This window comes from Diceros bicornis, chromosome 17, assembly GCF_020826845.1.
Source record: "Diceros bicornis minor isolate mBicDic1 chromosome 17, mDicBic1.mat.cur, whole genome shotgun sequence".
NCBI classification, from domain to species: domain Eukaryota; kingdom Metazoa; phylum Chordata; class Mammalia; order Perissodactyla; family Rhinocerotidae; genus Diceros; species Diceros bicornis.
The window spans coordinates 12,153,603-12,179,699 of record NC_080756.1 but is presented as its reverse complement, the minus strand read 5'-3'; the positions used below and the strand labels follow the sequence as shown (position 1 = coordinate 12,179,699).

The 26,097-nt window shown below is 44.1% G+C and overlaps 2 protein-coding genes and 1 pseudogene across 3 annotated transcripts; 1 reads left to right on the top strand and 2 right to left on the bottom strand.

Moving 5' to 3' along the window:
- Window positions 1–300: 300 nt before the first annotated feature.
- Window positions 301–1,553, top strand: LOC131415634 (cytohesin-2-like; annotated as a pseudogene).
- An 11,048-nt stretch (window positions 1,554–12,601) lies between these two features.
- NACA (nascent polypeptide associated complex subunit alpha) lies at window positions 12,602–24,408 on the bottom strand. Of its 2 annotated transcripts, XM_058557881.1 has the most exons (8): window positions 24,305–24,407; window positions 23,378–23,449; window positions 14,679–14,764; window positions 14,418–14,495; window positions 13,777–13,923; window positions 13,261–13,389; window positions 12,921–13,043; window positions 12,602–12,728 (listed from the first exon to the last, which is right to left on the bottom strand). In XM_058557881.1, the coding sequence occupies exons 2-8, from the start codon at window positions 23,445–23,447 to the stop codon at window positions 12,714–12,716; spliced, it is 648 nt and encodes a 215-aa protein (XP_058413864.1). In that variant the 5' UTR covers window positions 23,448–23,449; window positions 24,305–24,407; the 3' UTR covers window positions 12,602–12,713. The 2 variants fall into 2 exon arrangements, with proteins under 2 accessions (XP_058413864.1, XP_058413863.1); XM_058557880.1 differs by lacking the exon at window positions 12,602–12,728 and having other exon boundaries at window positions 12,879–13,043; window positions 24,305–24,408.
- LOC131415800 (nascent polypeptide-associated complex subunit alpha, muscle-specific form-like) lies at window positions 15,846–23,371 on the bottom strand. The gene has a single exon (XM_058557613.1). It carries the CDS (start codon window positions 20,814–20,816, stop codon window positions 15,846–15,848), a length of 4,971 nt encoding a protein of 1,656 aa, XP_058413596.1. The 5' UTR covers window positions 20,817–23,371.
- Window positions 24,409–26,097: the final 1,689 nt, after the last annotated feature.

Here is a 26,097-nt window from a genome sequence, read left to right as displayed (position 1 = left end):
TTGCTATATAGTTTTCCTTCTATAAGACAACTATCTACCAATCTCACTTATAGATGCCAAACTCCCTACAGGCAGGGCAGTTTGGAGGCGAAGTGAGACTCTTTTCAGCGCTGAGACCTGGCGCAGAGGAGGCGGCGGTGGCACCCAAGGCGTTTGAGCGGGTTCACTTGAGACCGCAGGCCAACGCGGATCCGGGCCGAACCGGCAAGACCGCCCTGGACTTCTTTCGGGCTTTCTAGCCACCGTGAAGGATGGTGTCTATGAACTCCTAGACCCGACTCTGGAGGAGCGGATGAAGCTGGAGAACGTACGTCAGAGGAAGCAAGAGCTGCTGGTGGAGTTCGAGAACCTGTGGGAGGAACTCCGCGAAGCCATGAGCGAGGTGGAGGCTATGGAGGCCAATGAAGGCGGTAGAAACTGGCAAGGGAACCAGAAGACGGCAATGGGCAGGAAGAACTTCAACATGGACCCCAAGACGGGGATCCAATTCTTGGTGGAGAATGAACTTCTCCAGAACATACCCGAGATCGCCGTTTCCTGTGCAAGGGCAAGGGCCTGAACAAGACAGCCGTGGGGATTACCTAAGGGAGAGGGAAGAGCTGAACCTGGCAACGCTCTATGCTTTTGTGGATCTGGGTGAGTTCACTGACCTCAATCTAGTGCAGGCCCTCAGGCAATTTCTATGGAGCTTCGCACCTCCCTGGAGAGGCCCAGGAGATTGACTGGATGATAGAAGCCTTCGCCCACCGATAGTCTGTGCAACCCTGGGGTTTTTCAATCCACAAGCATGTGCTACATGCTGTCCTTCATGATCATGCTGAACACCAGCCATCGCAATCCCAACATCCAGGACAAGCCGGGCCTGGAGCACTTTGTGGCCATGAACTGGGGCATCAACAAGGGAGGGACCAGCCTGAGGCGCTGCTCAGGAACTTCTAGGACAGAATCTGAAATGAGCCCTTCAAGAATCCTGAGGATGATGGCAATGATCTGACGCACGCCTTCTTCAATCCAGACCAGGAGGGCGCCAGGTGAAGACTTGGAAGCGCGCTGGTTTATCCTCACAGACAACTGCCTCTACTAATTTGAGTACACAACGGACAAGAAGCTGGAGGAATCATCCGTCTGGAGAATGTGAGCAGCGGAGAGGTGGACGACTGCCAGAAATCTAATGCTTTGAGCTTTACATTCCCCCAAACAAGGGACAGCTCATCAAAGCTGGCAAAATGGAGGCAGATGGCTGGGTGGTTGAAGGGAACCAGGTGGTGTACGGATCCCCGCCCAGAAGGAAGGAGAAGGATCAAGTCCACCTAGGCAGCGGTGAGCCTGGACCCGGTCTGTGAGATGCTGGTGGCAAGGGAGAAGCAGATTTCTGTCAAGAAGAAGCAGGCGCAGTCCTGCCCCCTTTGCCCCCAACTCCATTTATTTACGGTGGCTGGACCCGTGGGCCCTTGGGCTGCAGATCCTGGTTCCCCATTTGGAAAATTCACCACCTCTAGCATCTCTCTCATTATTTGTAATCAACATGCTGTTGATAATCTTATTAATTATTTACCCACTAAAAAAAAAAAAAGAATGCCTATTTGGCAGGACTATTATTCTAAATAAAATGTTAGTAAAGAAAATCCATCAATGTACAAAAGAATAATACTCTACAACTAAGTAAAGATTATTTTTGGAATGCAGGGGTGGTTTAATATTAAAATCAATCACTATAATTTATCATATTAGGATTATATTATTAATAAATGCTGAAAACTTTTTGATAAAAGTCAGCATTTATGCATAACAATATAAATAATAAAAATGAGTCTAGATAGATAAGAATTCAAGGGGCTGGCCCCCGGGCATAGTGGTTAAGGTGCACTCAGCTTTGGCCACCTGGGTTCGTGGTTCGGATACCGGGTGCTGACTTACACCACTCCTCAGCCATGCTGTGGCAACGACCCACATACAAAATAGAGGAAGACTGGCACAGATGTAGCTCAGGGTGAATCTTCCTCAGCAAAAAACAACAACAACAACAACAAAAAATTCAAGGAAGCAACTTAAATATAATAAAGGCTGTATATCCAAACAAATAGCAAATATTATCCTAAATGGTAAAACACTAGAGCATTTCAGTTAAAATCAGAAATTAATAGAGATGCCCCATTACCATGTATTATATTTAAATTTTTAATTTTTATCAAAATTACACATGCATATAGTTTAAAATTGTCATTTAATTCTATAATATATGTTATGAAAAAATAACCATCCCCAGCCCTCTTTCTCTCCATTTCCTCTTTGTCAAAGACAACTCTTTTTTTTTCTTTTTTTTGAGGAAGATTGATCCTGTGCTAACATCTGCTGCCAATCCTCCGCTTTTTTTTTCTTTTTCCCCCCCAAGCCCCAGTACATAGTTGTATGTCATAGCTGTACATCCTTCTAGTTGCCCTATGTGAGACATGGCTTGATGAGTGGTGAGTAGGTCTGCGCTCAGGATCCGAACTGGTGAACACTGGGCCGCTGAAGCGGGGCAGGAAAGGTACAAGGTGAGCCTGGGACATCTTCCTTGTGCCCTAAAGAAAGGAAGCTTTAAAAAATTAGTGAAGTTAGGCTTCTGCTTCTAGCTATGAAAAAGAAACTGGCACAGAATAGCCCTCCTGCTTTAAATGACTAGAAATTAGAAAAAAATATATCAAGCAACTGTTTTCATATGTTGGACAACAGGCTTGTAAACAAACAAGGTGAGAACTACAATCATCTTGGTTTTGTGCCCGGAGGCATTTTGTGGACCCCTGCTTAGGGAGGTGAGATCCAAGCAGAGCACTGCAGTCTGGTTGAGCTGAGAAACAAAGGCTAGACTTCGTGGAGGCAGAGTCAGGTAGAATTTGCAGAGTAGACTGCTGATGAGGAAGGAGCTATACAGGAAAAGTGCCAGAACTACTGCTCTGGCCAAGATGGAGTAACAGGGATCTGATCTAATCTAACTGAAAAAAAAAACAAAAAAACTGGACATAATATATTAAGCAATGGTTTTCAAGACATTGGACATCAGGTAACAAAGACAGTGATTCCTTCAAGATGAGAAACAAATGAGGTGTACCCTATGATTGTCCCAGCTTACTGCCTAGAGAGAATTTCCAGATATGGCACAGGGAGGAAGAACCTAGGAGGAGCCTGGCAATCATCCTGAGTTAAGCAGATGGAGGCCAAGGTGGCTAGAGAGCACTGGGCAAAGTGCCACAAAGGAGAGAGCTAAACATTGGGAGATTTCCAGAGAGGTTTTCCCTTGAGTCTTCCGCTGAGTACTGTTTAGTGCATGTATGTGAGGAAACCACTTCAACTGGGGAAAGGTGGATAAAGAACTACCTGAAGTGATTAAAGAGACCAATCTCTGAATCTCACATAAGACCAAGAATAGCACCTCTTTCCACCAGCCAGAGTAGAAAACTTCATAATTCACTGGGTAGAATACTTAGAAGAGTTTGCCTGAGTAGTGGGAAAAAATTAGCCCTAGACTAAACTCTGCTCTAGCCCCATCTAACAAAGCTTAAAAGCAAGACCCAAAAGGATCAAACTATTTCCGAGTAATTTAACTGCACCCCAGAACAAATCTCAAGAATATTTATAGGAAAACAAAAATATCTAGAACCCAACAAAGTAAAAATCACACATTTGGGCACTCAGTTGAAAATTAACATGCATGCAAAGAAGTAGGAAAGGAGGACCCATTATGAGAAGAAAATTCAGTCAACTGAAACTAATTCAGAAAGTATACAGATGTTAGAATTAGTAGACACAGATATTAAAACACTTATTATAACTTTACTCCATATGTTCAAGAAGCTAGAGAGGATTCTGGGAAGATAGTGGAGTAGGAAGGACCAGAGATCTGTCTCCCCACCTAGGCAACAATTGCACAGGCAGAATCTGTCTGATGTAACTATTTTGAAACTCTGGAGTCTACTGAAGGCTTGCAACTTCCAAGGAAAGGCTTGGAGAGCAAATTGTAGTTAATTTTGATCAATTTTACCTCTTAACACAGTAGCAGCTACCCATCCCCCACTCCCAGCCCCATGGCAGGCAGCTGTGCACATGTTCCAGGAGCAGCTTGCAGGCAGCTTGTGGGATGCAGAATGGGCAAAAAGGATCTTCTCCTCCGAATGTTGGTGATCTGTGCTCTGATCTCTGATTGTTGCTCCTGATCACAGAGGTGCAGACAAAGATGTGGGTGATGATGATTATTGCACTTTCTCCAGTTGTAGTAAGCCCCTCCCCCTATGGCTGAAGTGACTTCCAGGGCATTTAAAGGGCTGGTGACCCTTTTTTTCCCCCCACTTCATTGTTCTCTTTCTCCCTTTTGGAAACCAGACAATAAAGAAAAGGACATTCAAAAGCAACTGCATACATAGGGAAAACTAGAAAATGACTGCACATGCCCAGAGAAAGTTATAGGCCCATAAGAGATGTAAGATGACCTTAGGTTTACTCCTAGGCTGATCCATGGCACAGAGACAGGCTGCAACAACAACAAAAAAAACAAAAACAATAATAAAATATAGAAAATCTTGGGAAGGGGGAGAATCTGATTTCCAGAGTTACCATGTTGTTAGATTCAAATGTCCAGTTTTCAACAAAACAAAAATCATAAGGTATACAAAGAAACAGGAAAGTATGGCCCACTCAAAGGAAAAAAAATCAACAGAAACTATTCCTGAAAAAGATCTGATGGCAGGTATACTAGACAAATACTTTAAAACAACTGTCTTAAAGATGCTCAAAGAACTAAAGGAAGATGTGGAGATAGTAAAAAAAAAAAAATGAACAAAATGGAAACATCAATAGAGAGATAGAAAATCTAAAAAGAAACCAAAAAGAAATTCTGGAGATGAATAGTACAATAATTGAAATGAAGAATTAGCTAGAGGGATTCAAAGGCAGATTTGAACAGGTAGAAGAAAGAATCAGCAAACTTGAAAATGAGACAATGGATATTATTGAGTCTGAGGAACAGAAAAACAAAGATTGAAGAAAAGTGAATAGAGCCTAAAGGACTTGTGGGACAGCCGCAGGCAGACTAACTTATACATTGTAGGAGTCTCAGAAGGAGAAGAGAGGGAGAAAGGGGTGTAGATATTTGAAGAATAATGGCTGAAAACTTCCTAAATTTGATGAAAGAATGAATATAAACATCTAAGAAGCTCAACAAACTCCAAGTAGGATGAACCTAAAGAGATGCATACAGAGACATGTTACAATCAAACTGTCAAAAGCTAAAGACAGAGAGTTTTGAAAGCATAAAGAGAGAAGCAAATTGTCACATATAAGGGACCCTTGATAAGATTGTGAGCATAGTTCTCATCAGAAATTGGTAGGCCAGAAGACAGTAGGCTGATATATTCAAAATGCTAAAAGAAAAAAACTGTCAACCAAAAACCCTATATCCAGCAAACTGTCCTTCAAGGGGCTGGCCCGGTGGCGTAGCGGTTAAGTGTGCATGCTCTGCTGTGGTGGCCCGGGGTTTGGATGTCAGGTGCACGCCGACGCACTGCTTGTCAAGCCATGCTGTGGCAGAGTCCCATATAAAGTGGAGGAAGCTGGGCATGGATATTAACCCAGGGCCAGTCATCCTCAGCAAAAAAGAGGAGGATTGGCAGATGTTAGCTCAGGGCTGATCCTCCTCACACACACACACAAAAAGTGAAGGAGACGACCTACCCCCATTAGGATGTCTACTATCAAAAAAACAGAAAATACGGGGCTGGCCCTGTGGCGTAGCGGTTAAGTGCACACGCTCCACTGCTGGCGGGTGGCCGGGGTTCGGATCCTGGGCATGCACCGACGCACCGCTTGTCAGGCCATGCTGTGGCGGTGTCCCATATAAAGTGGAGGAGGATGGGCACAGATGTTAGCCCAGGGCCAGTCTTCCTCAGCAAAAAAAGAGGAGGATTGGCATGGATGTTAGCTCAAGGCTGATCTTCCTCACAAAAAACAAGAACAAAAAAACCCAGAAAATAGTAAGTGTTAGTGAGGATGTGGAGAAATTGTAACCTTTGTGCACTGTTGGTTGGAATGTAAAACGGTACAGCTGCTGTGGAAAACTGTATGGCGGTTCCTCAAAATATTAAAAATAGGGGCCTGCCTAGTGGTGTAGTGGTTAAGTTCACGTGCTCCGCTTTGGCAGCGTGGGGTTTACAGGTTCTGATCCCGGGTGTAGACCGGTGCACCGCGCTTATCAAGCCATGCTGTGGCAGGCACCCCACATATAGAGTGGAGGAAGATGGCCATGGATGTTAGCCCAGGGCCAATCTTCCTCAGCAAAAAGAGGAGGATTGGCAATGGATGTTAGCTCAGGGCTAATCTTCCTCACATGCACACAAAATAAATAAATAAAAAAATAGAAATACCATATGGTCCAGCAATTCTACTTCTAAGTGTATACCCAAAAGAATTGAAAGCAGAATCTTGAAGAGATATTTGTACACTCATGTCCATAGCAACATTATTCACAATAGCTAAAACATGGAAGCAACCCAAGTGTCCATCAACAGCTGAATGGATAAGCAAAATGTGGTGTATATATACCATGGAATATTACTCAGCCTTAAAAGAAAGGAAATTCTGACTTATGCTACAGCATAGATGAACCTTGAGAACATTATGCTAAGTAAAATATGCCAGTCATAAAAAGACAAATACTGTATGACTCCACTTATATGAGGTACTTAGAGCAGTCAAAATCATAGAGACAGAAAAGTAGAATGGTAGTTGCCAGGGGCTGGGGGTGGGGAGGAATGAGGAGTCATTGTTCAATGGTTATTGAGTTTCAGTTTTGCAAGATGAAAAGAGTTCTAGAGATCAATGGTGGTAATGGTTGCACAACATTATGAGTGTATTTAATACCATTGAACTGTATATTTAAAAATGGTTAGGGTGGTAAACTTTGTGTTATGTATATTTTACTACAATAAAAATTGGAAAAAAAGATGATTGGCTGTTTAAGCAAAGCATTAACAGTGAATTATAGGGTTAAATCATATATACAAGTGACATGTATGGCAAAATAGCTCAAAAACCAAGAAGGGAGTAATGGAAAATATATTGTTGCGAGGTTCTTATGCTATACATGAAGTGGCATAATATCATTTGAAGGTGGACTATGAGAAGATGAAGACATGAAATGCAAAACCTGAAACATTCACTAAAATAACAGAGTTTAAGCCATTAAGCCAAGAAATGAGATAAGATGGGATCATAAAATATATTAAATTAATCTAAAAGAAGACAGAAAAAAGGAAAAAGGCAACAAAGAACAGATGGGACATATAGAAAATGGTAGATTTAAGTCCAGCCAACTGAACAATCACACAAAATAGGATGGTCTTAACATCCCAGTTTAAAGGTAGAGATTGTCAGATTAATAAAAAAGCAAGATTCAACTATATGCTGAATACAGTTCACAAGAAACCCGCTTTAAATAGACGCAAATAGGTTAAAGACAGATCATGTCAGCTATGAAAAGAAATAGTTTTACTTCTTTCTTTTCAATCTGGTTGCCATTGATTTATTTTTTTAAATTTATTTATTTGCCTAATTGTCCTGGCTAGTACCTCCAGTACAATGTTGAATAGGAGTGACAAAAGCAGACATCCTTGTCTTGTACCTGATCTTGTACGTGACAAGTTGCTTCTCTCTTGCTACTTTCAAAATTTTCTCTTTGTCTTTTGACAGTTTGATTGTAATGTGTCTCTGTGGATGACCAGAGAAAGGATTATACCCATTACAAGTGAAATTTATCCCAAGAATGCAATTTTGGTTTAACATCCAAAATTCAGTGTAATATATTTTTACCACATCAATAGAATAAAGGACAAATATCACATGATCGTCTTAATAGATGCAGAAAAATCATTTGAGAAAATTCAACACTTTCAGGATAAAATCACTCAAACCAGAAATAGGAGAAAACTTCAACCTGCTAAAGGTCGTCTAAGAAAAACATACAGCTAACATTATACTAATGGTGAAAGACTTAATGCTTTCCCTAAGATCAGGCAAGAAAAAATAAATAAAAGGCATTTTACATTTATAGAGCCAATGACTTAATATTGTTAAGATGGCAATACTCCCAAAATTGATCTATAGATTCAATGCAATAGCTATCAAAACCTCAGCTGGCTCTCTTGCAGAAATTGCTGAGCTGATCCTAAAATTCATATGAAAATGCAAAGCACCCAGCATAGACAAAAAATAATCTTGAAAAAGAAGAACAAGTTTGAAAGACTCAGGGGCTGGCCTGGTGGCATAGTGGTTAAGTTTGTATTCTCCACTACGGCAGCCCCAGGGTTCACAGGTTCGAATCGAGAGCACAGACAGATGCACTGCTCATCAAGCCATGCTGTGGTGGCATCCCACATACTAAATAGAGGAAGATGGGCACAGATGTTAGCTCAGAGCCAGTATTCCTCAGCAAAAAGAGGAAGATTGGCAGCAGATGTTAGCTCAGTGCCAATCGAAAGAAAAGAAAAGAAAAGAAAAGAAAAGAAAAGAAAAGAAAAGAAAAGAAAAGAAAAGAAAGAAAGAAAGAAAGAAAGAAAAAGAAAGAAAGACTCATCCTTCCAGGTTTTAAAACTTACTACAAAGTTACAGTAACCAAGACAGTGTGGTACGGGCATAAGGATAGATATTTAGATCAATGGAATAGAATTGAGAGTCCAGAAATAAACCCTTTCATTTATGGTCAATTGATCTTTGACAAGGGTGTCAAGACAATTCAATGGGGGAAAGAACAGTCTTTTCAACGAATAATGCTAGCACAACTGGATATCCACAATGCAAAAGAATGAATTTGGACCTCTACCTTATACTGCGTACAAAAATTAGCTCAAAGGGGCTGGCCCGGTGGTGTAGCTTAAGTTCACGTGCTCCACTTCAGTGGCCCGGGGTTCACAGGTTCAGATCCCAGGCGCGGAACTACTGACCGCTTATCAAGTGGTCAGGGTCCCATATAAAGTGCAGGAAGATGGGCACAGATGTTAGCCCAGGGCCAACCTTCCTCAGCAAAAGGAGGAGGATTGGCAATGGATGTTAGCTCAGGGCTAATCTTCCTCACTAAAAAAACAAACAAGAAAAACAAAAAAACCCCAACAATAATTCTCCCTCCTCTTCTCCCCCAGCAACCACAGTTCTATTTTCTGTCTTTATGAATTTGACTAATCTAGGTACCTCCATATAAGTGGATGATTCCATATAAGTGGAATCATACAATATTTGTCTTTTTGTGACTGGCTTAATGTCCTCAAAGTTCATTCATGTTGTAGCATGTGCCAGAATTTCTTTCCTTTTAAGGCTGAATAATACTCCATTGTATGTATATACCGCATTTTGTTTATTCATTCATCTGTGAGGGACGCTTAGGTTGCTTCCACATTTTGGCTATTGTGAATAATGTTGCCTGGGTATATAAATGTCTCTGAGGCCCTGATTTCATTTGGAGTATATACCTAGAAGTGGAATTGCTAGATCACAAGGTAATTCTATTTTTAATATATATATACATATTTTTTTTTGTGTGAGAAAGATCAGCCCTGAGCTGACATCCATGTTAATCCGCGTCTTTTTGCTGAGAAGACCGGCTCTGAGCTAACATCCATTGCCAATCCTCCTCCTTTTCTTCCCCCCAAGCCCCAGCAGATAGCTGCATGCCACAGTTGCACATCCCTCCAGCCCCAGCGTGGCCGGAGAAGCGGCGCGTCAGTGTGCGCCTGGGATCCGAACCCCGGCCACCAGCAGCGGAGCGTGCGCACTTAACCACCAAGCCACGGGGCTGGCCTATTTTTGGTTTTTTGAGAACTGCCATACCGTTTTCCATAGCAGCTGCACCATTTTACATTCTCATCAACAGTGCATAGGGGTTCTAATTTCTTCACATTCTCACCAACACTTATTTTTTTGATAGTAGCCATCTGAAGTGTGTCCTATCTCATCATAGTTTTGACTTGCATTTCCCTAATGATTAGTAATGTTGAGCATCTTTTCATGTGCTTATTTGCCATTTGTATAACTTGTTTGGAGAAAGGTCTATTCAAGTCCTTTGCCCATTTTTTAATCTGCTTGTTTTCTTGGTTGTGTTTCTTTACCTATTCTGGATATTAGCCCATTATCAGATGTCATTCGCAAATATTTTCTCCTAATCCACGAGTTGCCTTTTTCCTCCACTGATTTGTGTCCTTTGATGCAGGAAAATTTAAAATTTTTTTGAAATCCAATTTACCTATTTCTTTCTTCTTTTGGTGTCATATAAGAGAAATAATTGCCAAATCCAATGATACTAAGCTTTCTTCCTGTTTTCTTTTAAGTTTTATGGTTTTAAGTCTTACCTTTAAGTCTTTTGATCCATTTGTAGTTCATTTTTGTAGGCGGTATAAGGGTCCAATTTCATTCTTTTGCATGTGGAAATCCAGTTTCCCCAAAACCATTAGTTGTAAAGATCAAGTTTCTTTTTTATAGGACTAAATGGATAGCTGTGTTAGCAAGAAATACATCTGGGAAAATTTTGACATAGAGTAGGTAATGGAATTAATTTTGGGTATCTTGAAACTAAAGATGAACCAGATTTAAGAGAAACCAAGGGAATGATGTTAAGGAAACTAATCTGAAGACGGAAAGACAAATGCAGCCATGCATTAAGAGTGTCCATTAGAATTACCAACTAGGTGGCCTTGATGAGAGCCATTTGATGGAGAGGTAGAGGTGAAAGCCAGACTACAGTGGACTGGAAAGGGAATGAATAGAACTACATCTTTACCATAGATAAATCTTGGAAACAAAGTTGAAGTGGAAATCATTTTGTATGAAGATATGTAATGTACAACATAATTTTATTTCAAGTTTTAGAACTTTCAGAACACTACCTTCTTTGGGTACGTAAATATGTATTAGGAGCATCGACTCATGTACAGCAATTATAAAATACCAGTTCATGATGGTGGTACCTTTGAGGGAGGGAAATAAGACTGAAGAAGGGTATACAGGGGTCCCCAACTGTATCTGTTTAATTTCTTAAAAACAAAACAGCTGGCTGATAGCTACACATAGCCTTTTATCTGCATATTCAAGAGTATAGCTAGCTAAATTGACCCACTAGAAGGTTTTTCTTCTTCAGAAATCACAACCATCATTTAGTAAATAACCTGTGCCAATTTCAGTCTTAGCAAATGCTTCTAACAATCCTGTATGTGCTTTGGAGTATTAGGTCTATTTTTACAGATGAAATCACAGGTTCCTTAAGATATATTGTTAAATGGTCTATTGAGTATTTGAACACAGGCATTTAATCAGTTTTGAGAACCAGGAGTAATTCCTCTTCAAAAGGTTTTTTCAAACTATACACTCCCTAATTTGAGAAACAAATATGTAATCATTCTGTGACAGAAAGTAAGTATGTCAAGTGTGGTGGAAAAAAAAACAGTTGAGGGAAAGGCATTAATGAATGGTAGAAGAAAAGAAGAGGTAGCAATAGCAAGGTCCTTGAGGTGGGAAGAAACAACACTACAGCACTGGTGATAGGAACAGCCATGAACAAGATACTTCTCTAAAAAGTAACCAAGAATTGGCAGTTTGTTAACTGTTGAGAAGGGGGAAGAAATTAGGAGTCAACATCACTAAATTCCTTTCTGAAAAGAGAATTACTGGCCTGACTCAGATTTGGCAGCCAAGGGGCCTTTCTTTAGCCTCCTGAGACTTTTGCTCATCAAATGATCTGACCTGTTCTACCCCAGTTAAATGGAAGTACATCATTATTCTCAGCCAGATGTCAACTTGCGCTTCTCCAGAATAGTCTACCGCAACGAAAAGGCCCTGCGCTTTACGTTTACTTGTAGCCTTCCTATTTCTAAATTTTAGTCCTCTGCTTTCCCCCAAAACATTTTCTAACAACCCAAACTCAGAAATTTTATTCTTCTTAGGATGTCTAATAGAGGTCTCAATATCATAAACTGGCTAATCATGTTATCAGTTTGCCTGGTACAGTTCTGGTTTCCACTAGCATAATTACAGCTACCCTAACATAATTTACTTTGTAGATTAAAATATGTCTGTCTAGTGTATATGAAAGTGCAGAGCGTTTGCACTGTATACAATAGTCAAAATCCTCTCCTTCATGAGATACCTTTCCATTTTCTACAAAGTACAGTCCTTTCACCCACATCCATTAGGCACCCTCTCCAACCCTGTACCAACCAAGCTCTTACATGTCAAGATGTAACCAATGTGAACTGCTTCTCACAGGGGCCAGATATATTCAGAAAGATTGTAGGTCAGAGAAGGGGCTATTATTAAATAAAGAAGAATCAGGATTTGCTAGCGGTTAACATCTGGGAAAGAAACTGGAAACAAGAAACTTTACAATTAAGTTATATTCTCTGAAGACAAGAAGGTCCTAACAGCCTAGTACAATACCTTCTGACAAGAGGTGAAAAGGCAGAGATTTTAAGTGGGGACTCTGTGGCACTAAACCTTTTCAACTGAAGCTGAGGTCTTAAGAGTAATTAATAAATGTGTTCTCACTTCTACAGCCTTCATGTTTTTTTGGGGGAAGAGACCAAGCACCCAATGAGTTCATCCAACAAGAAGCCATAACTTTATTAATGATAGAAACAGTACAAATTTCAAACCAAGCTGCAGATACTCTTGAAACACCAAAAAAAGTCCTCGTTTTCAGATGGTTACATTGTTAATTCCTGTAAGAGAAAGAGATCATCAGAGGTAGTCACAGACAAAACTGAGAGCATTCAGGTCACTAAAACCTGATGCAACTCAGAATAGGCTTTAGAATGAGGCTTCCTAATTGGCTGATAGTAAACACAGAAAAGAAAGTCATCCCTAATTGGTCAAGGCAGAGGGAGTCAAGGAATAAAGGCCTGGACACTTACCATAATAGCATTTACAATATCATTACTGTTGTTCTTCAGGGCTCGGACTGCCTTTGCTCTCGACACATTTGCTTGTGACATGACCAATTCTATGTCCTTAACTTCCACACCTGTTTCATCAACCTAACAGAGAGAGGAAAAACACTTAATCAACTACAGGCAAGAACAACTTCAGCAGTTCTTTGGAGCCAGGAGTTTCTTGAATCTAGTTCTTAATATAACTCAAAAAGTACTTAACTCAATGGGGTTCAAGAGCCTAAAACAATACAAAATCCACCCATCAATACAAACATAATACTATCTGGAGGGGATTAAAAACATAAAAGATTTCCTTGTATACCTCTTCCTCTTCACTCTCCTCTTGTACAGTTGGAGTCTGTGTGTTTTCTTGAATGTTTGAGACAGCCTCACCTTGAACTTTGAATTTCTCAGCAGCTGCTAGCTGTGCTTGCTGAGATAAATCTTCGATCTACAGGGCAGAAAATACAGAGATTCATGTGAGTAGATCAGTATGCAGTAAATGAAAGAAATCATATCTTTTCCAAACTTACACTCTAAACCCACTTCAGGTTAACCTACTACATATCTTTAAATAGTCTGTCCTCACTCAGATTATGTAACACTGTAGAAAGACAAGTAGCTTAAGCCTAAAGCAGTGGTTCTCAACTGGGGGGTGATTTTGTCCCCCAGGGGATATCTGTCAAATGTCTGGAGATTTTTTTGGTTATCACAACTGGATGTGATGCTGCTAAACATTTACAATGCACAGGACAGCCCTTCCACAATAAAGAATTACCTAACCCAAAATGTCAATAGTGCTGAGGTTGAGAAAGCCTGGTAGAGCAACTTTCCTTACCTTGGCTTCCCCAAAAACTATGTAGGTATCTGAAGCTGGACTCTTGTAGACATCTGGTTTTGTGATGACAAAGAGGATATTCTTAGATTTCCGGATAGTGACTCTAGTAACCCCTGTAACCTGTCGAAGACCCAGTTTGGACATAGCCTAAGGAACAGAAAAGAACATCAGGTTTTCAACTTTAGTAGAAGCAGCTTTAGGAAGTAAGGCACATAACAATACTATATCCAAAGCAAAGCCTTTTCCCGGGCTAAGAAAATTTTATATAAGAATACAGAATTGGGGCTGGCCTGGTGGCATAGCGGTTAAGTTTGCGCGGTCTGCTTTGGTGGCCTGGGGTTCGAGGGTTTGGATCTTGGGCATGGACGTACATACCACTTGTCAAGCCATGCTGTGGCGGTGTCCCACATACAAAAAATACAGGAAAATTGGCAATGGATGCTGGCTTAGGGCCAATCTTCCTCACACACACGAAAAGAACACAGAACTGGTTTCCAGGACTCCTGGGTTTTCTGCCATAGTAACTTCTGTTACTTTAACTAAACATGATTCTACCATTACCAAGAGCCCCACTACAGTCCTCCTTCTCTAAAGTTGCTTCATCAGAAACTTTAATCCTTGTTTCTAACTTAAAATTTTACCTTCCGTGCCTTCTTTTCACTCCGGCTCTGTTTTGCTTTACTGACTGGCTCTTCATCAATTTCAGCTGCTGCTGCCAGCTAAGAAGATAAAACAGCTATGAGTAAACTGGAACCTAAGACCTGGATACCGCAATCCACATGTGGTTTTCCCTTTACGAAGGTTCATAGCTCCAAACACATAAGTCAGCTTCTCTACCAACTCTGGTTCTACCATGTTTCCTTGACTCCAGTACTTCTCCCAATGAATAAGACAATACTCACCTGGGCCTGTTGTGTGGTTGCCTGTGTGGAATCCTGTTCCTCGAGCTCTGGTACTGATTCATCACTGTCAGATTCTGTTCCAGACCCTAAGATGACAAATAACTTTTACTATTTTATAGTAGAGATTATAAACAGGAGGCACCTCACCATGGCCTGCCTGGACTAGAGGTCACTCACTGACTTATGCTAGACCTCACAAAGTTAATGTAAAGCAACTGATTTGTGTGAAGCCAGCTTGACAGCCCCCAATTTAGTCACAAACTAGTGTGTACACATCCATTAAAGAACTAGCCCCGGAAATTAAAGGTAATGACTAGATACAGCCAAGCAGTTTATATACTATAACCACTTCCTTTCCCTCAAGGTCTTCACTTCTTGGCACAGGCAAACATCAATGACCTATGTAACTCCAAATTCTATCCAACAGCCCAACCACCCCAGAAAAGTTCTGGTAGACAAGGTGTCTCCAGATACACTTAAGAGAAAAAACAATAAGATCACATTGTAGAGGCAGACCAGGGAGGGTCTTATCCCGCATCCTTTAAACTGGGTTGGGGGAGGCCAGAAGCAGTTGTGTACACACATTTAGCCTTATTTTCAAACCACTTACCCCAGCACTTTGATCTAATCAACATGGCTTGAAGATTCTCAATGATGCCAACCTACAGTTCTAACAGTCACTTCTACTGGATACTGTCGTGTGGCCTCTCCCATTTCTTCCAAACATAATTCACATATTTTAAGTTTCCCTCAATTGGAAGGCCAAGCATCAGTAAAGACTACTGAGGGAAAAAAGCGTATACCTGCACCATTCTCAGGCTAGGAAAAATAGGTCTTTTAAGAAAAGGGAGTCCCTGGGTGCTGGTCATTACTAAGTCTAAGAAGTGAAAGATATTCAAATAGTTCCAGATTTCCCAGTATTTTAGCAAATCCCAGGCCCAGGGACAAGGTTAGTGATGTGGTAGAGATTAGAGCAAACTAAAGGTCTACTAGGTCTTGGTTTTCAATGTCAGATAAGTTAGGTAAAAAAGATGGCAGACCCAGGGTTAGTCTGGACCACATTACACAAGATGATACACAATGGACTATCTGAGGTGATGAAAACCAAGATTCTGTTTCACATTCCCAAAGCTTTTGCATTTAAAATGATCATTCTGTGTTCTATGTTCAAACACAAGCAGATATACTGGAGGAAGCGGCACATCCTAGGGTTAGTATTGGTGGGTAGCCCCCAGGAGGGGTGTGGGCAACACACCATGCACACGGCAAACCAAGGCAAATACCCTTGTTGTTCTTCAGAACAGGCTGCTTGGCAGAGGGGGTTGGGGCAGGGATCCCAGCAGGTTTGGGGGTGGGCATGTTGACGAGGACCGACTGGAAAGGCATTCCCCCCGAGATTGGTTCCGGGGGAATCAGAGGCGGCAGCTCATCCTCATCAGCAGGGGCTGAGGGCTTACAGGGTGATTCCAGCACCAGCCCAGGTGAGGAGGGCAGAAATGGCTGTTTAGGAAGCAGAGGGGGAACTGGGGAGGGAGCAAGAGGCAGAGGGACTGATGGGGTGGGTGCTAGAGAGACAGATGCTGATCCAGCTTTAGGAAGGACCTTCTCAGAGGCAGCTGCTGCTACAGGGATAGATGTCTCAGACTCAGGAGGAGCCAAGGAGCCCTTTGGGGAATGGAGAGACTCTTTGTCCTTTACAGGAGAAATAGGGAGGGCTTTTGGAGTTTTTGGAGAAGAGCCTTTCTGAGAGGAGACCGTCAGTAGAGGGGCTGGAGCCACTGTAGGGAGGGGTCCTCTAGTACCATTCTTAGCTGAGGGATCTAGGCACACAGGAGGTAAAGTAGCAGAACTTTTCTTGGCCAGTGGACCTTTCTGAGTGGGAGCTGGGATGACTGGTATACTTTCTGGAGCTGGGGCAACAGCTGCTTGGAGAGTTGTGAGGCCTTTCTTTATCGAGGACCCTTTAGATGCCTGAGGGGCAATGGACTCCAAGGGACATGTGACTGAAACTGGGGAAGTGGGAGTCTCTTTGGAGGAAGGGGTAGCTGGGGCTCTTTTGGAGGATGAAATTGCTGAGGTTCCTTTGGGGACTGGGGACTCTTTGGGGGAGGGAGGAACTACAGCTGAGGGAGTAGGGGCCCCTTTGGAAGATGGAGTTTCTGGGGCTCTTTTGGGAGCTGGAGTTGCTGGGGCCCCTTTGGGAGGTGGGGTAGCTGAGGGCTCTTTGGGGGCTGGAGCTGCTGGGGTCCCTTTGGGAGGTGGGGTAGCTGAGGGCTCTTTGTGGGATGGAGTTGCTGGGGCCCCTTGGGGAGGTAGGGTAGCTGAGGGCTCTTTGGGGACTGGAGTTGCTGGGGCCCCTTTGGGAGGTGGGGTAGCTGAGGGCTCTTTGGGGGCTGGAATTGCTGGGGTCCCTTTGGGAGGTGGGGTAGCTGAGGGCTCTTTGGGGGCTGGAGCTGCTGGGGCCCCTTTGGGAGGTGGGGTAGCTGATGCCCCTTTGGGGGCTGGAGTTGCTGGGGCCCCTTTGGGAGGTGGGGTAGCTGATGCCCCTTTGGGGGCTGGAGTTGCTGGGTTCCCTTTGGGAGGTGGGGTAGCTGATGCCCCCTTGGGGGCTGGAGTTGCTGGGGCCCCTTTGGGAGGTGGGGTAGCTGAGGGCTCTTTAGGGGTGGGAGTTGCTGGGTTCCCTTTGGGAGGTGGGGTAGCTGATGCCCCCTTGGGGGCTGGAGTTGCTGGGGCCCCTTTGGGAGGTGGGGTAGCTGAGGGCTCTTTGGGGGCTGGAGTTGCTGGGGCCCCTTTGTGAGGTGGAGTAGCTGGGGAGTCTCTGGGGGATGGGGTTGCTGGGGCTCCTCTGGGAGAGGAAGGAGTTGCAGCCGAGGAAGTGGAGGCCTCTTTTGGGGGTGGGGTAGCTGGGGACTCTTTGCGGGAGGAAGTAGTCATAGTTGGGGGAGTAGGGGTCTCTCTGAGAGATGGAATTGCTGAGGCCCCTTTCGGGGAGAAAGGAATCACAGCTGAGGGAGTAGGGGCCTCTCTGGGAGGTGGGGTAGCTGGGCCCCCTTGGGGCGAGGGAGGAGGCACAGCTGGGCAAGTGGAGGGTCCTTTGGGTGATGGGGTGGCTGGGGCTCTTTTGGGAGTTGGAGTTGCTGGGGACTCTTTAGGGGAGGGAGGAGCCACAGCTGGGGCAGTGGGGGCCCCTCTGGGAGGTGGGGCAGCTGGAGACTCTTTGGAGGATGGAGTTGCTGGGGCTCCTTTGGGGGAGGGAGGAGCTAGGGGAGCGGAGGTCTCTGTAAGGGAGGGGGTTGCTGGCCTCGCTTTGGGGGAAGGAGGAGTAGGGGAATGCTTCTTGGCTAGTGATTCTTTAGGTACTTGAAAACAAAGACTCGCCTCTGGAAGAAAGGAATCTTCAGTTGGAGAAACAGAGGATGAGAAATTTTCAGCAGGAGTATCAGGGATAGTAGGTACACTTTTAGAAACAGAAGGAGCAAGAGTTAAGGGAGTAGTAGAAGTAGCTGAACCTTTCTTGGTTGGAGGTCTTTTAGTCTGAGGAGACACACTAGTCCCTAAAAGAGGTGGGGAGTCAGCTAAGGAAGTTCCTTTGGAAGATGCAGTAACAGAAGCACCAGAGTCCTCAGTTGGGCACCCTTCAGGAGAGGAAGCCACAGGTGCCAATGCTGAGGTATGAGAGATACCATGAACTTTCTCTGCACCTTGAGGAGGAGTACCAGCCGGGGGAAGAGAGGGACAAGGCTCAGACTTGGGAATTTCAGGCGCCAGTGACATGGTAGCTGGAGAAACAGAATCATTCTGGAGGGATAAAGTCATAGCTGGAGCCACAAGGCAATTGTCAGAGGCTGGAGGAACCAAAGGTAAAGCAGTAAGAGGGGAAGTACTCTTCTCGGCTGGGTGGCTTTTAGGAGCTAAAGAGACAGCTCCTTCTAGAAAAGGGCTGTCTGTAGTTGCAGGAGTGGAGGTACCTTTGGCAGTTGTAGGAGCCACCCCAGCGGTGGAAGCACTTTCCAAAGGAAATGTAGCTATGGTCGGGGTAGTGAGAGAACTTTTGAGAAGCAGACTAGTGGGGTCTGGGCTTGCATAAGGATCTGTCTTGATTATAGAGGTTGGGGAGTTAACACCCAGAGGAGAAGGAGTAGTACTGGCTGGCTTAACTACGGGGAGAGGTTCTACAAGGCTTTTCTTTGCCAAAGTGGCTTCAGGAGAAAGAGATATCTCCAGAGAAGGTGATGTACTTTGGGGAGAAGGGGTATTTTTAGGGGCTGCCAGGGCCACTGGTAGTATAGTAGGGTCTTTCTTGGTAGGGAGTGCTGCCTGGGCTGGTGAAACAGGGGCTCCTACAGGAGAAGCAGGTACAGTTTGGAGATCTTTTTGTGTTGGGAACTTTACCAGTACTGAAGCAGGGAGACTTCTGGGGTCCTCAGGGCCTGGCAAAGGAGAGACTGGTATCCCCAGAGTGGTTGTTACTTGAGGAGCAGGAAGCTCTTTGGGAGCCATAGTAAGGGAAGCTGAGTCTGTACTACTTATAAAACCTGATGAAAGTGGAGGAGAGACACAAGTAGCTACCTCAAAGGTAGTAGGTGTTGCAGAAATTGTACAGGGATTACTCATAAGCGGGGTGGTTCCAACAGAGGAAACAGGAGCTTCTTTCAAGCCTGCACTCCCTGGAGAAGCAGCAGGAATCTGGGCCACCAAAGGCTGATGATGAGTGGCATTAGGAGACCCTTTGAGAATGAGAGAGGCTGCAGAAGATAATGGAGAAGAGGTAGCTACATTTGAGGAGCCAGAGGGGCTGTAGGAGGCTATGCTAGTGATGGTAGAGGGGGCTTTGTCAACAGACAGAGCCAGAGGGGGAGTGGGAGCCTCCACTGGAAAAGCACCCACAGCAGCAGGAACCACCTCATTTCTGGAAGGAAGGGGATGAATTATAGACTTCTGAGAAGGGTAAGAGGCCCCTATGGAAGAATCATCTCCAGAAATGGTATCCACTGTAGGATCTGACAGAACATTAGGGCCTGTTTGACTTAAAAGTTGGACAGGAGAACCAACAGAACTCTGATGTAAAGGTGCAAGATGAGAGCCCAGAGAAGGGAGGAAAGCTGGGGGGACGTTGGGAGTCATAGGAATAGTCTCGGTTGGAAGAGATAAGGCAGCAGGTGGACTAAGTGGTCCCTTTAGGCTGAGGCTTACAGGGTTCTGTGGAGAAGTCAGAGCTGAGGAAACAGGGATGCCTTTGGCCTGAGAGGAAGTGATGGCTAGGGGAGTGGCAGGTGGTGTTTGAGGACATGAGGCTACTCCAGATTGAACAGAGGCCAAGGGAGTTATAAGATGCGAAGGAACAGCACTGACTATACCTGGAGGGATAGGAGTACCCTTTGGATTAAGGACTACTTCAGAGGGAGCTTGAATAGGAGAGGTCTTTGGTTCTGAGGATGCAGTGGGAGCTGGCGGAGATGTCACTGACCCTGACTCCGCCACAGCAACTGAAGGAGGTGAACTAAGAGGGTTAGGTGGATAACTCTTCTGAACTGAGTGGGGAGCCAAGGCCACCAGAGCCAAGGGAGCTGAACAGGAATGGGCACCTTTCAGAGTTGGAGTTATCATGGGAGAGGCCAGAGCTAAGGCAGCTGGGGAGATGGGAGGCCCTATTATGTTTGGCAGGAAAACTGGGGTGTCAGGGGGGGAAGGGGCAGATCCCAAAGGCAGGGCTATCCCAGAGGATGACTGGGGAAAAGGAGCTTTAAAAGGAGTTGAGGCAATAGTAGAGGGAGAAAGGAATGAGGAAAGCTGGTTAGGGGTTGCCAGAGGGCATTGTTGGGGGGCCAGGGAGCAAGAAGGGGGAAGGGTAGGGTCAGGCTGCCCTGAGGCAGCAGTGACACTCAAAGCTGAAGACACAGGAAGCACAGCTGGAGGAGAAAAGCAAAAGGGGATAAAAAAGGAAAAGGAAGGAAAAAAACAAACGTGAGTTATGCAGCCCAACTTGGTACAACATGCCTCACAGGAAACACTGGAATTTTTAATCTGAGAATGAAAGTCACCACACAGGATTAGACAAAGGTGACAGGCAACAGCAACCTTCCCCAAACATACTTCAGTGGTCAAGTAAGAATACATCCTTCTCCTCATCTCCCACATTTCCCAAGTTCTATCAAAATAAGCAAACTATTTTAGGGCTGAGATAACCCTAAAAGTTTTAGTCTAAGAGCAGCCTATTAGTCTCTAAATGGGGAGCACAGGCCCAGGAGTGGGTTGGGAATAGCATGCTTTCCACCCTTTCCCAGTTGTGCCTTCCCCTTCCCTCCTCAAATGAACCCCAAGTCTTTCTCACAGGCCATAGAATCACTAGAAAAACAGCTGTTCTATCCTGTCCACCCAAGGATCATAAACTGACTGTAACAGATACTGAAAACTGGAACAAGGAAGGTAGTGAGTGGTGATAACAATGGGCAATCAGAGCTGGATAAGAAAAAACAGGTCTTTATATACTCAGGCTTCCACTATGGCCAGGAAAAATCCAACTCTTAGAACAAAGTTTTAGGAAGGGATGTCTGGCACAGTTCAATTCTTCCTAAAGTTGAAACTCTTCAGAATTTAATACTAAATATTAAATACTAAGTCCTTAGCCTCCCTATGCCTCAAGTTTACCTACTCACCCAAAACAAACAAAAAACCAACCATAAATGGGTTGGACTCCATAATCTCTACAGACCTTCCTAGGTAATGTTAGTTCTTCAGACAACAACCTAAGATGAATTAGACTGCCAGGGAGAGAGCTTAGTCACAGGGGTAGGGACTGTATTATGAAACTGTAACCCAACTTGTAAAACCAGACTGTGGTTCTATTTTGGAAGTAGGGAATTGGAGTGGAGACAATACATTGGATCCCCACCCCTCAACCTGGACAAGTATGTCATTCTGCCAAAATAGACCAATATCTGGCACTGGAGAAAAGCTAAGCAAAAGCTTTTCTGAATGATGGAAAAATCCATGCCTGCTCTTCAAGGGATAACACAGGATTAGACCAACAAATGCTCAACACCTAGAAAGGAGTATTATAAAAAGCAAAACACAAAAACAAAAAACCACGGCACCCAAATTCACAATTTACTCAACCAGTAATTCTGAAGTTCTTAGAGTATCCTACTGTAGACAAAACAGGTGGCTCAACCAGTTTTTCCTGGAGAGTTGGTAGGTCAGTCTTATGATTACAGAGCAAATGCTCTCAAGCATATTAATCAGAATTTGAAACTTAGAATGTTTTCCTCTGACTGGACCTCAAGATGTAATAAGGCCCCAAACCAGTTCCCTGAGCTACTTTTCTCATTCATTCTAGTAATTATTTAATTATAGTTATAGAAAAAATTCCAAGTGTTTATCACTGGTATGCCCTTAATATTATTATTAAACCTACTGCGCAATGTCCAACTATTCAGGAATAAGTTTAACAGCACTGTGTAAGGACTGTTTCAGAAGCAACTGGCGTTAATTTTGAAGCCTGAAACCAGATTATTTTAAATTCATCTGAATTTCAGTGTCCACATTTGTAAAATCAAGTTGTTCAATGAGAATTTCTAAGGTTTTGTTTAGCACTGAAATTACACGATCTTTAGAGACCGATCTTATTTTTTCCCTTCCTTTAAGTCTCTTGTAGTTCAAGGATTTCATATAGCTCATTCCCCAGCTCAGAGGCCCCCTCCCCTTTTCTCTTCTAGCAGCTGTATTAATCCCTTCAGCTGTTAAAATCAGACAGGTGGGGAAGGACAACCTTAATGCTTTCAACTATAAACAACTCTATTTTAATTCCAGAAGGAGACAGATATTACCATTAAGTGACAAGTCGAGTTTTAAAAAATTAATAAATTTACCATAAGAAAAAAAAAAGTGAGGACGGAGGTTACAGCCTGAAGATTTCCTTCATTTGGTTCTGTACAACTGACTCAGCAAGATTATCATTCAAAAATTTTTTTCATTACCCCCTATCAAGTTTTATAGAGGTGTCTTTTAACCAGAATTCAAAACTTGGCTTTCCTCTACGTTCTACATCCATTAATTTCAAAGCTGAAGAGCAGTCAAAGGAAGGCTTTATTTCAATCCCGGGTTCCAGACAAGCTGTTGATGCAGGCACTATTCCAGAACACTAGATACATCTCAGTGCCACTACATAAAACAAGTTAACCAACCTAGGAAGGCCCTGGGGCCCAGCAGGACACATTTACCACCAGCACACATCTCATTCTGACATGTGATGTTGGCACAACGCCAAGCTCTGCCATCTAAAACCTTGATGCAACTTGCTGGCTGCAACTTCACAAAAGCTCAGGTCTCCCTGGCCTGCCAGTGTGTCATCCAGTTCCAATAGCTAAGAATCACTGAGCCCCTTCCCCGCTCAGTATTCCTATGTGAGGTGAGGGTTCCACAGCAGGGCTCCCTTTGAGGCAGTTGCCATAACCTACAAAGCAGGCCAGAGAGCTTTTCATTTTAAACATACTGTTTTTATTCCACTCCCTAATGAAGTCCCTCCAGGACAGCAGTTAATATTATGGACTCTCCTCCCTGGTGAAGCTACAGCCTGATTTTCTTTAATGAGAGTTAACTCTGAAAGACGGAAGTGTATTCCCATTGTCACTTTATCCATCAAATGGTCTTAGGATCAACCTCACAATCTAATTAAGGGCCAGGGGGCTAGGGGAACCTACCTGTCTCAGCCTGGGGCTGTGGCAACTCCTGCTCTGTAGCAGGGACGGTTTCTGTGGCTTCACCGGGCATTTCTGAGGGAAGGGAATAAAAAGGAGGCCTGAATTGACTGAGATCCGTTCTGCTGCCCAACCCAGAGTAAAGTATTCTTAAAAACTCTGCGGAAGACTGTTAAGAAAAAACATCATAGAGGTGACTGGGGACAACCCTCCCCAAAGCAGCTGGGAACAGATGAGGAACATGACGTGACCCTCAGATCTCTGATCAAGCGAATCCCCTTCTTCCACCGCTCCTCTTCACTCCGCAAAGCGGTCTCCCTAGTGCCCAGGGGTCGGTTTTGCCCCACACTCCAAATCCCACAAGGGCAGCACTCACCGCAACGTTCTCAGCCCAAGGGAGAGGATCCCGGTATGGCTCCCGACCGTGGGAGAGTTCAGACGCTACCGTGAACCACCTCCCCCGCTACATCCACGCTGCCTGGGCTGGGGCCTGCAGGAACCCCGTGTGCCGAGTTTCGGGAACCAGGGGGGCAAAGAGGATGACAAGTCCCAACACTCGCTTCTCACAATAAGAACGGTGTGTGGGGGGGTTCCAAGGCTGTGACCCCTTAACCTCCTCTGGGTTCTCGTGAAGCCATTCGCAACAGCAGACGCACTCCGCTTCCGCCCCTAACACCTCAACAGCTCCCATCTCCCCAGCCCTGGACCCCGCGCCCGGCCCACGGCCCTTCTGCCTTGCTTTTGCCAGGACATCAACCGCAGACCCCATTTTGTCCGGAGGCCCCAAGGCCACACTTCCCAGAGCCAAGTAGGAAGCCGGTGGCCCCATAAAGCCTCCAACTCTCCTTAGCTCTCAGTCCCTGGGGCGGCTTAGCCCGCAAGAAAGGCGGATGGCTGCGGATAGAAACTAGCGGCGAAGACGGCACTTACTGTACGGGGAACGCGGAACCAAGATGGCGGCAGAAAGAGAGCGAGCGAGAGCGTGACCCACGCCTGTTGCAGACAGAAGCCTGGCGGAGGGGGGGCGGGGCCAGGATCCGATTCCGGGTCAGGAGCTGCCGGTAGTCACTTCCTTTAACGAGCGACTCGTCCGGCTGTTCCCAAACGGGGGTGGGGACGAGGTCTAAATAAGGGTAAGAATTCAGAACAGGATGCGCTGGCCTGGCAGGGACTCTCTGCTGGGAGCCACGCAGTCCTTAGATAGCTGCCCCCTTCCTGTCCAAGTCGAAGCTTTTTTGATACCAGAAGGGAGACTGTGATGAGAGAAGCAACCTCTGCCCACCGGTCAGCAAAGTGGCCACAGCGGTATTATTGCGACTTCATGACTTCCCTTTCTCAAATAATGCAGGAAAATATGAGGTATCAATATCGAATACCACAGAAGTTGTATTCACACCATTGAAAGGTAGCAGTGACCTAGGTTAAACCTCAAATATTTTGTTTTTGGAATACACAGTTTAGACCCATGTTGAAATTATTATAAAGGTATAGATTCCTCTCCCCGGGAATAAGAACATAGGCACATATACAATTCTCTTTGCCTGCTATTTTGGGCACTTCTTAGATATCCTAAAACTCATCCATTCTAGGGGTCTAGGACCCCACATTAAGAACTCATGCTTTATACGGCAGGATTCTTGAAACGTGGAATGTAAAATGAGTGCTTTGTTAATGAAAAGGCTTTGGATCCTAACTCCCATACCTTCTCTCAGCCCTACAAAAGGACTCTACAAATAGATCAGCTAAACCAGCTGACGCTATTTGAGCTAATGGCTTTTAGACAATTGTGGCTGCCTTTTAAGAGAAGCAGTGAACATTTAAGATGCTCTGAAAGCTACTTTAAAATTTCTGAGAGCTTTACCATAGTGAAGTGAGGATTAGGATTAGTGAATTAGGATTAAATGAGATAGTAGAGTTTACCAGGAATGAGAAACTCTGCAACTGTCTTCAGATAGGAGAGGCAATATCATGGAGTGATTAAGAACATGGACTGGGAAGCCCTACTCCTTTGAATCTTAGCTTGGTCACCTAATAGTGACTCAGGCAATTTAATTAACCTATTTTTGCCTCAGTTTCCCCATCTATAAAGTGGGGATAATAGCTACCTCATATGATTGTTAGGAAGAGTAAATTAGATAATACATGTGCATTACTTAAAAAGTGCCTATTGTTACTATTAACATTGTAGATAGAATGTATACTTAAGTAAATAAGTGATCTGGAAGATTTGTCAGTGCAGTCCATTTACCTTCAGAAGAAAGGGCCAGCAATAACCAATCATCTCCTTAGACAAATAAAACTACATTTTGACCATTCCCTTTTCTTTTCCAGCAAGCCCCACTGACTCTTCTAACTCTCTGTTGTTAATGTCTAGCTAAGGAAGGAGGTATTTTCTTTCTTTGGGTTTCTTTATTAACTAGGCAAGTTTGGAGATGGAAACCAGTTCTGTGCCCTTTGTTTCTACAATTCTTATACATGGATGAGTTGGCAAGTCAGAGAACAGGGAAGTTGATGGTCTTTGAGCATGTTTCTGCTATCTTCAGGAACCAAACATTTACTCTTTTACCCGAGCACAATATGCTCTATAATTAATTTTATGGGCTAGTATACCAGCTTTTATCCAACGGCTTTAATATTAAAGCATTAAAATAGTTTAATGCTAGACATATTGGAAGCTTAAAACATCTCTTGTTGAAAGCATAATACCAGTCATTCCACTCTTG

What these genes read in the sequence shown, in the direction of transcription:
- LOC131415800 (XM_058557613.1), bottom strand. Translation starts at nt 20,816, where the DNA reads ATGTGGGAGATGAGGAGAAGGATGTATTCTTACTTGACCACTGAAGTA.
- NACA (XM_058557880.1), bottom strand. Translation starts at nt 23,447, where the DNA reads ATGCCCGGTGAAGCCACAGAAACCGTCCCTGCTACAGAGCAGGAGTTG. An exon ending in GTGAAAAGAAGGCACGGAAG is followed by an intron (nt 13,924 to 14,417) that starts GTAAAATTTTAA and finishes TCTGTTCCTTAG; the next exon opens with GCTATGTCCAAACTGGGTCT. An exon ending in AGGAGAGTGAAGAGGAAGAG is followed by an intron (nt 13,044 to 13,260) that starts GTATACAAGGAA and finishes TCTCTCTGTTAG; the next exon opens with GTTGATGAAACAGGTGTGGA.